Source organism: Polyodon spathula, chromosome 1 (genome assembly GCF_017654505.1).
Source record: "Polyodon spathula isolate WHYD16114869_AA chromosome 1, ASM1765450v1, whole genome shotgun sequence".
Taxonomy (NCBI): domain Eukaryota; kingdom Metazoa; phylum Chordata; class Actinopteri; order Acipenseriformes; family Polyodontidae; genus Polyodon; species Polyodon spathula.
In genome coordinates this window covers 42,384,732-42,401,167 of record NC_054534.1, presented here as the reverse complement: position 1 = coordinate 42,401,167, position 16,436 = coordinate 42,384,732, and the positions used below count along the sequence as shown (strand labels likewise).

Sequence of the window (16,436 nt, the reverse complement as noted above, 5' to 3'; positions counted from 1 at the left end):
AATTTATCGTGTTGAACAATTATTATCGATAATCACAATTATCTTCACTGATCCAATGAAGCAGATAGTGGCTCTGCATTGAGGCATAAAACATGGTCTGTGTCAGCACGGTGTACATTGAGAACTTAAGTATTGATTTTAAACATACGCCGAGGCTTTTAACTTTTTGATCACATCATGATTTCATTCTGATAATACGTTGGCAAAGCATGACTGGCTTTCTAACATAAAAACACAAATATTGTTGTTTGTAAAATTGAAAAAACGCTAGCTCACTGTAAAATTACTGTAGAAAAGTGGAACTTTTGACAATTAAACATTTTGACACTGGATTATTATTATGTTTATGTAAATTGAATCACATTGCAAAAAGAAAATGACAAAACAAACAAAAAACACAACAATATGTTTAATATAGCCTAAACAACTGTGTTGCGTCTGTTGCTTCTTTATTGTAAACTACTGCAAAGACATGAGTGCTATACTGCAGCCTATGCACCGCACAGGGCCAAATAAGCTTCTATCTGTTCCCACGGTGCTGCTTTGTAAAAAAGGGTAGTTGCACAAATAGAAGAGTTTCCTTTTAATGGAAGGATAGGCGATTTATTTGATTAAACTGTCTGCATACAAGCAGTCATGAGCAAAAACCAGCATGTTCTTATACAACTATATACAGAGACACGTACACAAATATATATATATATTTTTAAATCCTAGTTTGATTCTCTTAATGGCAGATTCGTCACACAAGTAGAAAACAAATGCTTACAGATAACGTTAGCAATTTTGTTTTGCTATATTAATACATTTGGTGGCATTTTTTTATGAAAGTAAACATTCTCTAATTAACATAAATGTATGAAAAAAATATTTTATAGGAAAACTACATAATTTTTTAATATACAAATTACAATAGGTGTATTTTTATACTCACATTTGTTCACCAGAAATTTAAAATCTCGGTGCATATACTGTCTAGTTTTTTTTTTTCATCTAAACTCAGAGACTTAGATTGGCTGTTGTCATGCTGTTCATAGCTGTAAGGTTTCATATATATAGATCACACCGCAATACATATATTCTGTACATCAACTTTTTTTTTTTTGATGTACACGAAAGGTTTCGATTTTGACATAATCATGAGATCATTTAAACCGTTTGTGTACATCAAAAAAAAAAATCTTTTCATTTTTGTACTCTCTCTCTCTCTATATATATATACACACACACACACACACACATATATATATCAGATTATTGATTTCTAAGTTTGCCTTTTTTTTAATACATTTTTAGAATAGATCTTTGTTTTGTTCATTTAAATACTAACACTTTTTTTTTTTATTGTTATCTTTGATATTTAAAATCTAAGTAGGACATTTGATCTGTGTCCACAGTATGTGGGTACTGTATGAATAAAGTTGATGTACAGTATGAAAGTATTGTAGTGTGATCTACATATATGAAACTTTACAGCTATAGGTACTGTAACGTGTGGTGCAACTTTTCCTCATTTTAGTTTTGACCCACCTGCTTACTGTAGGACATTACAATGCAGCCCAGGACACCTTCTGACAGCCCTGCGGTGTAATTAAAATACCAGCTATTTCCAAAGAAAGGCCTCTTTATGTTACAGCTATTTTGGAGGGTGAAAGTCTATAAACATATAGGCCTACAAATAAATTTATCAGTCTTGTATATTTTGGTGCAAATTGCATGTCACTGAAACAGCTTTGGAGGGAAAAAATGTAACAACATGATCTACCTCATAGGACTTATAAAAGTTTTTAAATTAAATTATTATTATTATTTTTTTTTTTTTTTTTTTAAGGCTTGCATGCATTTTCTCTTGCTCTGGAATCAAGCTCTTCCCTGGAGAGATATGTCAATGTTTAAGCAATGGATTTTATCACCGGTCACCCTTGGCTGAATATCTGTGAAGCACATTTATCACTCAACATCTCCTTAGCTTTCTCATACAGATTCTTGACCTTTGCATATTACATTTCATTAGCAGGGCACCACACAAGGCTCCTTTTTCGCATGGCAGAGTTCAATGCCAAACATCCTCGCCTTAAGGATTTGTGGGAACAAGACCCTCTTCAATCTTTGTCCCTAGGAGGCACTTCTAACACCTGCTAACCAAGACACTATCATCAGAAAAACATTTAGAAATGTATCTTCAGGCTGGTAATTATCACAGATAATTATTTGTATGGAGTATGGTTAAAATTGGTCTAGCATAAACAAACTGGGAGGATCAAATTAAATGGCAAATATCATTAACTGTTTGGTCTCACTTAACTACTTCCCTGATGGAGATCGGCTTATTTTTGAAAAGATGAATATTCACTGAATTGTAGCTTTGCAGTTTTTCTAATTAACTTCAATAAATCACTCACATTTGAAAAAAAGAAACATGCAACAACTTTGTTTGTGTGGTATTTTCGTAAAAGATAAGAATGTGTCTAAAATAGAAATATATCGTGCATCTAATGCAATCATTTGTCTACTTTTTTCCCCCTTAACCTTTAATGAATATGACCTATTTTTAACAAGAGAAATCAACTCTCAAATATTTTCTGTTGGTAATAAAATGATGGGGCAATAGTCAAATAATATCTTAATTATAAAACAATATATATCCTCTTCCAGGCTTTTATGACATTAATTCTTATTACACGGTAAACTAAATGCCTGGTAACAAATAGGCTTTTTTATGTAGGGGCAAAAAATAAATAAATAAATAAATAAAGGACAACAATGAAGTTGAAGAGACATAAAAAAAATTAAAAAATCATAGAAACAAACAATATATGTTTATTATATGCAAGTTATTGTGACAGAAATAGAATCATTCTTAGTGGTAAATCTCCCTCCCGACCTGTGCAGGCGCTAAGTAACAGGAACAGAGTACCCTGAACTGGTTGGCTTGACAATTCATTCCCAGGGTTAAAAGGAAGTCGGTCAGGGTTGCCAACTGGCTCCAGAATTTATGGACACTTTAAACAAGGGCAGGTTTTTTTTTTTAACTCGCCTCTCTAACCACAAGTTAATTGATTTAATTGAGTTCTGGGCGAGCCAGCTAGGACCCTACCTGGGGAGGCTCAGGCAGCATACCAGACAATGACCATAAAACTAGCGGAGGACTTCGAAGATTCCCTGGTCTCCACCACCTCCTCTCTCTCTCCCAGCGCCACCTGCATCCACACCAGCACCGGGATTGAGACCTCTCAGAATGCCAACCCCGATGGGCTGCCTTGCCTCCCCTTTATGGAGACCAAGGTAGGCCCCCAGCTGGGGTAGAGGTGCTGTCCCTGCCCTGTTGCCATACCAGCAACGGGACAAATACCTAACCACTGTTCCCTCTGCCCCCCCTGCTTGTTTCAAGTGTAATCTACCAGGGCACCTGGCCAGGTCGTGACAAGGCAGTGTGCAATTGGACATGAAAAATAAGTAAGCAAGGGGAAAATGGTCGGGAGGGGCCTTGTACAGTTGATGTGGTTTTAGGGAACGTGAAAACCCACGCATTAGTGGACACAGGGTGTGAGCAGACCTTAATTCGAACAGCTCTCTTGAGCAGTGTGTCATGTGAAAACTAAAAGTGTACTTATCGGTAGGCCCAATAAAAGATCACCTGGTAGTAGGGGTGGCAGAAAGGCTACCACACCCGGTTATTCTGTGCCGAGACTAGCCGAAATTTAAAGAATGAATGCAAGTAATGGCAATCTCAGCCACACATGTAAACATGGCAGAAAAAGGAAAAGGGGAACAAATTGGATGTGTTCCCTTTTCTAGCTGAAATGTTTTCTCCTGTCTATCGTCCTAGAAAAACAAATAAAGAGAAGGACCGAAAAATGTGAGGGACCATCAATGAGAGAAGGCTGGTGTCTGGTGGGAGAACGCTCAGATGGTAACAAACGCCAGTCAAAAGGGGGTCGGAATGCAGTGTGACCCAGAGGGCAAGGTTACTGGGCCATCCTGGGCAGAAGCTACTCCAGCCCCTCTCAATATACCGGACATGTGGCACTCAAGTGTGGACAGTGTGGGGACAACACAAAGGGCAATTACTGTATGAGGTAAACCTTGTTTAATGTAGGGGGCACAGGACAGTTTGTAACACAATTATTGGTTCCCCCGTCTTGTCGGACCAAGGTCAAGAGGCTGGCGTATGATATCCCTTTTGCGGGGCACCTCGGAGCTGACAATACAAGGAAGCAAATATTGGCTCGATTTTATTGGGTAGGACTTCATAAAGATATGTTGAAATATGTAGCCACGTGCCCAGACTGCCAGAAAGTAGAACCAGGTCGAGTGCCCCCACCCCTTTGGTCCCATTGCCGATTATTTCCACCCCTTTTGATCGCATTGCAATGGACCTAGTGGACCCTTTGCTACCTTCTGACTCCAGGTATATGCATATATTAGTGGTCGTAGATTATGCAACATGATACCCGGAGGCAGTTCCACTGAGGTCCACTGGTGTAGCGGCAATTGCCAAAGAACTATCACAGATTATGGCTAGAGTAGGGATCCCCAAGGAGATTCTGACTGATCACGGAACCAACTTTCTATCTAACACGCTACAGCAAGTTTATATAATATAAAAAATACATTCCATCAGGACATCTGCTTATCATTCACAGATGGATGGCTTGGTGGAATGATTTAATCAGAACCTAAAGCAGATGCTGAGACGTTTTATAAACCAAGAGCAAAAACATTGAGCATCGCTTCTTCACTACCTCCTTTTTGCAGTGAGGGAGGTGCCGCAGAGTTCGACATGGTTCTCCCCCTTCGAACTCTTGCACGGCCAACAGCCTCACGGCATTCTAAGTCTGCTGAGAGGGATTGGAGGAGCACAAAGGCTTGTCCAAAAATGTAGTGCAGCATGTGCTCCTACCAAGAGTTCGCCTGGATTTGGTTGGTCGTTTGGCCCAGGACAACCTCAAATCGCCTCAGCACCGGCAACAGCAGCATTACGATAAAAATGCACTAATTCCAACCTTTCGACCAGGAGACAAGGTAATGCTGCTACTTCCCTCCTCAGAATCAAAGTTATGTGCTATGGCAGGGGCCATATGAAGTGATTCGGGCTATAGGAAAGGTGAATTATGAAATTAGACAGCCTGTAATAAACGTGGAATTCATCATGTAAATTTACTAAAGCCCTGCCAGGCAAGGGAGGCCTTATTTATAGCCCCAGGTGAAGTAGAGGATGATTTAGGCCCCTGTCTAGAGACCCCTAGCACCAAAGTAATTTCGATGGGGGAACAATTGGTTTCAGATCAGCAACGAGAGCTGTGTGGGCTTATTGAGGAGTTCAGCGATGTTTTTTCTGACTTGCCATGTAGAACTAACCTTGTTGAATATGACACTATCTCTCCCTCAGGTGTCACAGTACGAGAGAGAAGTCCCAAAAAGTCAACGAAGTGGCGTTAGCAAAGAAGTATGGGTGATGCTTGAACTTGGGATGATTGAGCCTTCCAGAAGCGAGTGGTGCAGTCCAAGTTTGATGCCTGCCCCTTACCCCCGGTCGATGAGCTTCTACATACACTGGGAATGGCGAAGTTTATCTCTTCTCTGGACCTGACAAAGGGATACTGGCAGATCCCCTTAACCCGCAGCTCTTAACCGCATTTTCAAAACCCTGAAGGGCTGTTTAATTTTAAAACCATGCCGTTTGGGCTACGTGGTGCGCCCGCTGCCTTTCAGAGACTGATGGACCAGGTCTTACACCCACATCATTTATATGCAGCAGTACTTATGATGTAGTTACTTACAGCTCCACCTGGTGAGAACATTTGGCTAGAGTTAGGGTTTGGGTACGGTCTTGTCCCTAAAGTTAGATGGAGTAGAACATTCTGTGCCTGCGACCGTCAAGGTATGCTGTCTATTCTGTTTTTTTCTTTGTATACTTTCTTGTCATGAGGTGAGTAATGTGGTTGACAAAGTGAATGTCCACAATGTGAAACCTTTTTGTTCAGGACTGAAAACCTGCCGTTTTAGCCCCAAAACATTGCTAGTATATGGGATAAAATGGCAGGGTTTCAGTCACAAACTAAAAGGTTTCACAAAATAATAACACAGTACAGTAATCCACAAGTGCACAGGAAAGTGCTCTGGGTTTAGTACAGTGGGCTCGTGCTGTGCCCTGCAGTGCTAGTCGTGCTGTGGGGTCTGTGCTGGCTCCGTGGCTGCAGCTCCCGACTCGTTAGTCCTCTGCTACACAAATAAACAAACAAAAACACAGCGCTCTAGCTGCGTCCCCTTTGTACTGAGATTTGCAGCGCAAAATAACCAATTTCTTTCATTGGTGCAAACTGGGAGCTTCCACAGCACAGGGGTTGAATACTTATGCAAGCAAGATATTTCAGTTTTTTATTTTACTTAAAAATATTTCCAAACATAAAACCAATGTCACCTTACAATAATTGAGTTTGAGTTTAAGTGTTTTAAAATAAAATATCAAACAGAATGAAATTTCAATGTACCATTTGTAATTCATTAATATGAGAGAATTGGTCAGGGGTCTGAATACTTTTACAAGGCACTATATATATATATATATATATATATATATATATATATATATATATTGTATATATATATATATATTTTACATATAGACACACACACACACACACACACACACACACACACACACATACACACACACACACAGGGGTGGGAGTACTGCAAAGTAACCAAGACTGAAAATGTAACCAGCTGAGTGTAGTGAGACAGAATTTTTTTAGCAGCTTATATTTTAACTGTTGCACATATACACTACAAATACAAAACAAATATGTATAATCTACCGAAACAAACACACACTACTATGCACAACTGCAAACAACTTCATTTTACAAAAAAATTACTTCAAAATTCTCTAAACAAAAAACATGCTATACACAAGTGCCTTCTGCTCCTGCTACCTCCAAACCAAAACTAAGAAGTCAGATGCCATTTGCAAATTAAATGCAGATACATTTAGGACCGGAAATAGAAGGCACTTTTTTACACAGAGTGTCCTGGGTGTCTAGAACAAACTGCCCAGCCATGTTGTTGAAGCTGTGTCTCTTGTGATCCTTCAAGAAACAGCCAAATGAGCAAGATGGGCCGAATGGCCTCCTCTCATTTGTAACCTTTGTTATGTTCTTAATTGGCAGTCTTAATCCAGTCCGTAACTGGTTATCCTTGGCTTTTTGGACTTTGCTTTAGGTTTACTAGACACAACTTATCTGTTACTGCTGCTAAATTGTATTTACTTTCTGTGATTTGATCTCATTTGTCCTGTTGTGTAACTGTCTGGTCACAAGCTGGGACGACTGCAATTAAGTCCCTGAATTCTTTGTACAAAGTCTAAAAATTCTAGATAAAAAGCCGACAACATATCATCACGGTTATATACCAAGAAATATAACATGTTAAGTTTTGATAATTACACAAATTAGTCATAAGTATGTTTGTTTTTTAAGTCTTTGAAGAATTTAGCTCCCCCAACATTAAAGGAGTTAATAAAACTCTGCTCAGATGGTAATGCTAGAATTACTAGAGCACCTACATGAGGTTATTGCATAGATCCAAGATAACATACAAAGTTTGCAGACAGTTCTCTCAATTGAAGGTACCATGTTTTGGAATTTACTACCGGATGATATAAAAGGTTCTTATAACTATAACAGTTTTACAACTAAATTAAAGATTTGGTTAAAACAAAGACAAGTCTGTGATCATGAACTGTAGCTATGTATTTTAATTTTTAATACAATGGTAATGTTTATAGCTTTGTAATATATGCATTGTAATGAAAATGATAAGTTTAACATTAACAAGATAACAATTTTAATATATTAGAAGGGTTAGGTGGGTATTTATTAAAGGAATGAATTATAGATATATTTATTATGCTGACAACAGTACTGGTATTTGGTAGCTGCTATATTTGTAATTATAATACACTATATGGGATTCTGGTTTACATGAATCTTGTTGTATTTATTGTAATGTGCTGTTTGTATGTGTTAGTTGTATATTATTTTTGTTGGTTTCTTATGAGCCCAGGGACTCCCGACGTAAATTAGCTTATAGCTGTCTGGGTACAATACATCCTGTGACTTGTCAGGAATGTTAAAAATGTACATTATCCCTGTTAAATAAAACATTTGCTGATGACATTTAACGAAAAATATGTCTTCTGTGAAGCACTGCACAATTCTGTTTTTAACGCCTTTGCTAGCCAATGTCTGTTTGTGTATGTCCCAAAGGAAGTTAGAAAGGCCAAGAGAGAAATAGAAATGAACATTGCTAAGGGGGCTAAAACCAATTCCAAAATGTTTTTTTCCAATATTACAAGAGCAAGAGAACTATCAAAGAGGAGGTTAAATGTCTAAGAGATACAAATGGCAAAATCGTAGATGAAGAAAAAAAAATTGCAAATATATAAAATTATTACTTTTCACAAGTTTTTACAAAGGAGGATACGGACAACATGCCCCACATGTCAACCTGTTCCTATCCAGTTTTAAATAACTTTAGCATAACCGAGGCAGAAGCGTTAAAGGGACAAGGAGCTCTTAAAATAAACAAATCCCCTGGGCTGGATGAGATCCTCCCAATAATACGCAAAGAAATGAAAGAAGTTATTTACAAACCGCTAACAAAGATCATGCAACAGTCTCTTGACACAGTGGTTGTACCGACAGACTGGAAAATTGCAAATGTAATACCGATCCACAAAAAGGGAAACAAAACTGAACCAGGTAACTATAGACCAATAAGCCTGACTTCTATTATATGCAAACTTATGGAAACTATAATAAGATCCAAAATGGAAAATTACCTATATGGTAACAGTATCCTGGGAGACAGTCAACATGGTTTTAGGAAAGGGAGATCGTGCCTAACTAACCTGCTTGATTTTTTTGAGGATGCAACATCGATAATGGATAATTGCAAACCATATGACATGGTTTGTTTAGATTTCCAGAAAGCTTTTGACAAAGTCCTGCATAAAAGATTAATTCTCAAACTGAACGCAGTAGGGATTCAAGGAAACACATGTACATGAATTAGGGAGTGGTTAACATGTAGAAAACAGAAAGTACTGATTAGAGGAGAAACCTCAGAATGGAGTGAGGTAACCAGTGGAGTACCACAGGGATCAGTATTAGGTCCTCTGCTATTCCTAATCTACATTAATGATTTAGATTCTGGTATAGTAAGCAAACTTGTTAAATTTGCAGACGACACAAAAGTAGGAGGAGTGGCAAACACTGTTGCAGCAGCAAAGGTCATTCAAAATGATCTAGACAAGATTCAGAACTGGGCAGACACATGGCAAATGACATTTAATAGAAAAAAGTGTAAGGTACTGCACGCAGGAAATAAAAATGTACATTATAAATATCATATGGGGGATATTGAAATTGGAGAAGGAATCTATGAAAAAGACCTAGGAGTTTTTGTTGACTCAGAAATGTCTTCACCTAGACAATGTGGGGAAGTTATAAAAAAGGCCAACAAAGATGCTTGGATACATTCTGAAAAGTGTTGAATTTAAATCAAGGGAAGTAATGTTAAAACTGTACAATGTAATAGTAAGACCTCATCTTGAATATTGTGTTCAGGGCTTGTGCTTTGAGTGCTATATGTAACAAAAGATCATTTACATTTGCAGAATTAAAACAGGTAACACGTTTTAAGTATATTTTGTATTCTTCTCCATGTAAGAGAATCACATTGTTCAATGATTTAACATATGACTTAGCATGTAGGATAATACGTGTTCTGAAGGCGTCTGACACAATGGTTTTTTTGTCAACTAGCACAAATCAACAGCAATCATATTTCAGCAAGGTGCTGTTTTTGTTTTAGCAATATTCAAATTATGAAATATTCAAATGCTATTTCTCTGCGTTGCAATGTGGAGTTTATCTTTTTTCCGTATGTGTAGTGTATTTGATTGTTTTTGGCATTTTGCTTATTTAAAGAAGGTGCTTACAAATGCTATAAAAATAAAAAGACTTACTGTAATGAGTCAAAAATATGACTACCTAAACCTAGTGGCAAGGTGGAAAAAAACATGCACAATACAAACACAAACAAAAATGAAACGCAACAGGTAAAATAATACAGTGTGCTCCATTTATAACAATCACTGATATAAGAATCAACAGCATATAGTGATCAGAAACACTGGGACAAAATCATTCCTATACCAACCAATGGAAAATAATCTGCTTGTAAGAATCAAGCAATCCGTTTATTAGAATAATTTAGGGGCAAACTGACTGCATACAATACGTTACTTGATCAAGTGCAATGACGTTTATAGCCAATAAAGCTGTTTTTGAATTTGATCACATCTCGCATGATTAGGCACGTATGTACCCAATGTGGAAAGTGCAATGATGCAGGAAACACTGCATTGTTTGTAATCAAACGTGACTGCACCACTGCATTGTGCAGATATGTTTTCTTGTGTTCTCTGTTAGTGAAAATATGTTTCAATAAAGTGAATACACATTCATTGAATACATACTGTGTACAGCACTGTTATTGTGCGATATGCATGTAGAGGGAGTGGGATTGCCACGCAGTGAGGAGGAAGAGGGCGGGGGGTGGGGGGGGGGAATTCAGAGCTTTGCATCTCTGTTTAATGAAAAACTGAGATTAGCATCACAACAGAAAATAAGCAAGCCACAGATGCTTAAATGTAGTGGTAATCCTAGCAGTAAAATACTGTACTGTAAAGGCATTTTAATTCAAAGGCCATTACATGTAACACTGCAAGGCAATTAAACTAGGAACCCTCACAAAACGATCGCTTCTCAAGTATATTGTAGTAAAATAGGATTCTGCAGCCTTGAGTAAACATAATCATGATCATATAACAAGCTGCTTTCCCACGAGGACTTGTTTTGATGTATTGTCCTCAGTGATTGAGCACCATTGACATCTGTATACTGTGTTTAAACTGCTGATGGCACCCCTTTGCTAATTGTAATGTGACAGAGTGGCCGAGGACAGTGTCAATTATCAGGCTGGAGTCTTGCTTTACAGTTGTAAATCGGTGTAACAAAATAAACCTAGATCTTAGTTGGAGCACTAAGCAAAACAATACTTTGTGTGGAACAAACACTAGATCTCTTACTCGGGTTTTGGTTTCTTTCTTTCTTTCTTTTTTTCTTTCTTTCTTACTCCTCTATACCCCCATCACAAAGCTGTCGGCGAAACCCTTTTTATCGAGGTGCCATTTACTTTAACAAGCAGACAGTTAACCAATTGACCATTATCCTTAATTCATTAAGGAAAAGCAGCGGTGGATTTTTTGTGGGCGTGCATGCATGCTGGAACTCATGACATGAAGATACTGACAACATGCCCCACATGTCATCCAGTTCCTGTCCAGTTTTAAATAACTTTAGCATAACTGAGGCAGAAGTGTTAAAGGGACTAGGAGCTCTTAAAATAAACAAATCCCCTGGGCCGGATGAGATCCTCCCAGTAGTACTCAAAGAAATGAAAGAAGTAATTTACAAACCGCTAACCAAGATCATGCAGCAGTCTCTTGACACAGGGGTGGTACCGACAGACTGGAAAATTGCAAACGTAATACCGATCCACAAAAAGGGAAACAAAACTGAACCAGGTAACTACAGACCAGTAAGCCTGACTTCTATTATATGCAAACTTATGGAAACTATAATAAGATCCAAAATGGAAAATTACCTATATGGTAACAGGGTACTGGGAGACAGTCAACATGGTTTTAGGAAAGGGAGATCGTGCCTAACTAACTTGCTTGATTTTTTTGAGGATGCAACATCGATAATGGATAATTGCAAAGCATATGACATGGTTTATTTAGATTTCCAGAAAGCTTTTGACAAAGTCCCGCACAAAAGATTAATTCTCAAACTGAACGCAGTTGGGATTCAAGGAAACACATGTACATGGATTAGGGAGTGGTTAACATGTAGAAAACAGAAAGTACTGATTAGAGGAAAAACCTCAGAATGGAGTGTGGTAACCAGCGGTGTACCACAGGGATCAGTATTAGGTCCTCTGCTATTCCTAATCTACATGAATGATTTAGATTCTGGTATAGTAAGCAAACTTGTTAAATTCGCAGACGACAGAAAAGTAGGAGTGGCAAACACTGTTGCAGCAGCAAAGGTCATTCAAAATGATCTGGACAAGATTCAGAACTGGGCAGACACATGGCAAATTACATTTAATAAAGAAAAGTGTAAGGTACTGCACGCAGGAAATAAAAATGTACATTATAAATATCATATGGGAGATAATGAAATTAAAGAAGGAATCTATGAAAAAGACCTAGGAGTTTTTGTTGACTCAGAAATGTCTTCACCTAGACAATGTGGGGAAGTTATAAAAAAGGCCAACAAGATGCTTGGATACATTCTGAAAAGTGTTGAATTTAAATCAAGGGAAGTAATGTTAAAACTGTACAATGTAATAGTAAGACCTCATCTTGAATATTGTGTTCAGGTCTGGTCACCTCGCTACTAAAAGGATATTGCTGCTCTAGAAAGAGTGCAAAGAAGAGTGATCAGAATTATTCCGGGTTTAAAAGGCATGTCATATGCAGACAGGCTAAAAGAATTGAATCTATTCAGTCTTGAACAAAGAAGACTACGCAGCGACCTAATTCAAGCAATCAAAATTCTAAAAAGTACTGACAATGTCGACCCAAGGGACCTTTTCAACCTGAAAAAAGAAACATGGACTAGGGGTCGCAAATGGAGATTAGACAAAGGGGCATTCAGAACAGAAAATAGGTGGCACTTTTTTACACAGAGAATCGTGAGGGTCTGGAATCAACTCCCCAGTAATGTTGTTGAAGCTGACACCCTGGGATCCTTCAAGAAGCTGCTTGATAAGATTCTGGGATCAATAAGTTACTAACAACCAAACGAGCAAAATGGGCCGAATGGCCCCCTTTCGTTTGTAAATTTTCTTATGTTCTTATACTTCATTGATGTGTAGTTTACCGAGTGCTTCTTTGTCCTCTGCAACTCCCTTGTAGAAATCAATTAAATCTGGAATAACGACAAATGGGAAACAGTGTTCACTAACATAAGCACACGTTAGTAACTTGAGGTCTACTACTCGAACTGTTGTTACACTGATTTTACATAGGTCCACAGAAATTGCTGATTGGTCAGTAGCAATGTTTTTGCTCAGTGCCCGCCTTCTGAAAGATGTTTTCTTTATGTAGAAAGTGTAGTGAATGATTGACACTGTTAAAAATATACTACCAAAATCCAGGTTTATCATTTTAGAAAAAAAAAAAAATTCTAAATAGGTCTTTGGAGGGTGTTTTTACGGTTATTAATCGGTTAAAACCGAAAACTTCAAGCCCTAAATATAAGCTAAAGTATATCACTAACCTACTGAAGGTAAATAAATACAAAAACGACTTTCACTTTCCTGTTCCAATCACATACTGTGCATATCACAGCTAAATCTAACAAAAGTATAATGATTTTCCATGCTGCTATATCATACAATTATATGTAAATCTGTAATATTCCATAATAATAGGTTGAGAAGGCCTACATTGTTTGTCACACAGTAGTTAAAGTTATACATTTTTCTTGTGTGTATTTTTGGCAGAAACAGTACAAAAGTAGATATCAGATTTTTTTCTTTTTAATCTCTGCCATTGTTGCTTCTTCACCATAAACAAAATGGCATTGGCCACATTTCCATAAAGTAACAGTATTACTGATGTTTACTTATACCTTTTTAAATCTGTATGTGAAAACTGTCAGATTTAACTTAAATAAACTCTTTAAAAAATAAATGTGAAAATGGAAGTGTTTTTTTTTGTATTATTCTCCTCATAACAGAAAATAGGATCACAACCAAATATACCAACATTATAAGTAACCTTTACCTGGTTTGGAAAGTATGAAGCACACCTGCATCTGTATCCCTGATTCTTACTCGCTAGCCAAATCTGTGGCGCTTTATCCTGTTTTTTATGTTAATTCCAAAGTTAAACACCACTTGCCATTTTAGAAACCGTGGGGCAGATCTTGGCAAGGTGGTAAATTGGCGAAAGGCAAAATGTATTTCTACTATCTATTTCTAAGTTATGGTGGTGACAAAGAGATTTTTTTCCTTCAAAAGAATGTGCAGCAATGTTGTTTTGAATATTCAGATAGTATCTCCACACTAAAGAAAATAACATTACTCCATACCGCTGTTATCACATTGCACTACTAATAAGTCGTTGATCAACCAATGAGCAGTGACACAAAGCTAAATGGGTGGAGATTTGTGACGCATGCCAAAATTAATCCTGATCAGAATGAAAGCTTGGCCAATCAACATGCAAGGATTATACTGATGTTAATGCTGGCCAGTAGCAGTTAAATGAACTTTGATCAGGTTGATTAAGACAGAAGTTGCTAGGGGGCTGCTGTGGCTGCACAAAATCCAGCAGCTGGCCACGTGCATCCACAGTGACTGATTTCGAGAAACGTTGTTCTAGAGCTCAACTCTAGCCCTCAAGATCAAATCCACTCCAGGTTTTTACTACAAGCAGGTTCTAATGTAGTTAATTTAAGCTGCCAGGCAATTAACTAATTTAGGAACTGGTTGGAATAAAGACTAGGCAGTGCCAGCGCTAGGATTTACTGGGTCGTGGTGCAAGACTGATCACTCAAAAAAACGTATTTTTATATATTTATTTATTTATTTTAACAAAATATATTCTAACATTATTTTAAGATGACTGTGAACAAGACAGTAATCATTCAAGTAACAGTATAGCCAAACATTTTAATAAATCAATTATGTAACAAGATTACTCAATTTGATGAACTACTCAATTTAGTTAATATTGAAACATATTAATAGTTTCAAATTAATTACAAAGCACATTAATCATATGCATCAATTGGATTTTTTAATTAATGTTATCGAGTACAAAACAAAAGTTAGTATGAAAATGTTTCTATAAAAAAACACACGTCTGCATCTCAACTTAGGACATAGTACAAATGCGTTACTTACAACTCCTAATCGAAAACAATTCTATGAACACACGTAATAAAATTAACATCCCAAAATTAAACTTAAAACTGAATTTTTACCATCCATTAAGGCGGAATTTCTTGAGGCGCACACACTCGGACACAGTCAGCTTGTTCAGTGTAAATGGAACAGGTTTTAGCTCTCGTTAAATCATTTAGTTCCATAGCTGTTCTAACATCATGGCTGACAGGGGACGCTGTTTGTGCATTGTGATGGGGTTTTTTTCAGACAGAAAGTTCCAAGCAGTAGTTATATCATATGTAATAAACTATAACATTAATATGATTGTCAAATATATAACAAATCTCGCTATACAGACAGTACAGACCATCGTAAATCGAGGCTATGTTTATTCTATTCTGCCAGTATTGCATGTAGAGTTGTGTAATTTACTTGTAGAATACAGTGAATTAGTACAGCAGTACAGCTATGGCAAAAAGTCTGCATCTCCCTATATGCAGTGCCTATAGAAAGTCTACAACCCCTTGAACTTTTTTCACTTTGTGTGTCAGTTCCTCAGAGTTTCATGCATTTAAATGAGGATTTTTTCCACTTATCTACACACCACACTCCACATTGTTAAGGGGAAAAAAGTTTTTATTGAGAAAAAAAATATATATTAAAAATACAAAACTGAAAGATCATAATTGGGTAAGTCTCCACCCCCCCGAGTTAATACTTGGCGGAAGCACCTTTGGCAGCAATTACAGCTGTGAGTCTGTTGGAATAGGTCTCTACCAACTTTGCACACCTAGATATTTGACCATTCTTCTTTACAAAACTGTTCAAGCTCTGTCAAGTTCCTTGGGGAGCATTGATGGACATCAATCTTCAAGTCACGTCACAAATTTTCGATTTTATTTAGGTTGGGGCTCTGACTGGGCCATTCAAGGACATTTACCTTTTTGTTCCTTAGTCACTCCACTGTAGCTTTGGCTGTGTGCTTTGGGTCATTGTCATGCTGAAAGGTGAACTTCTGTCCCAGTTTCACCTTTCTTGCAGAGGGCAGCAGGCTTTCCTCAAGGACTTCTCTGTACTTTGCTCCATTCATTTTCCCTTCTATCCTGACAAGTGCCCCAGTCCCTGCCAATGAGAAACATCCCCATGCTGCCACCATACTGGGTGACGCGCTGTGTTGGGTTTGCGCCAAACATAATGCTTTGCATTTAGGCCAAAAAGTTCCATTTTAGTTTCGTCAGACCACAAAACTTTTTGCTACATGGCTACAGAATCTCCTGGGTGTTTTTTTGCATACTTCAAACGGGATTCAAGGTGGGTTTTCTTGAGCAATGGCTTCCTTCTTGTCACCCTACCATACAGGCCAAATTTGTGGAGTGCTTGGGATATTGTTGTCATGTGCA

General features: G+C 37.6%; 1 protein-coding gene across 1 annotated transcript in view; it reads right to left on the bottom strand.

Annotated features, from left to right (window-relative positions):
* Positions 1-6,162: 6,162 nt before the first annotated feature.
* LOC121320050 (protein prune homolog 2-like) overlaps positions 6,163-16,436 on the bottom strand; it is a 71,910-nt gene continuing 61,636 nt past the window's right edge. Inside the window, exon 5 of the mRNA XM_041258243.1 lies at positions 6,163-6,225. Within this exon, the coding sequence (XP_041114177.1) occupies positions 6,163-6,225 (63 nt within the window). The remainder of the gene's footprint in view (positions 6,226-16,436) is intronic.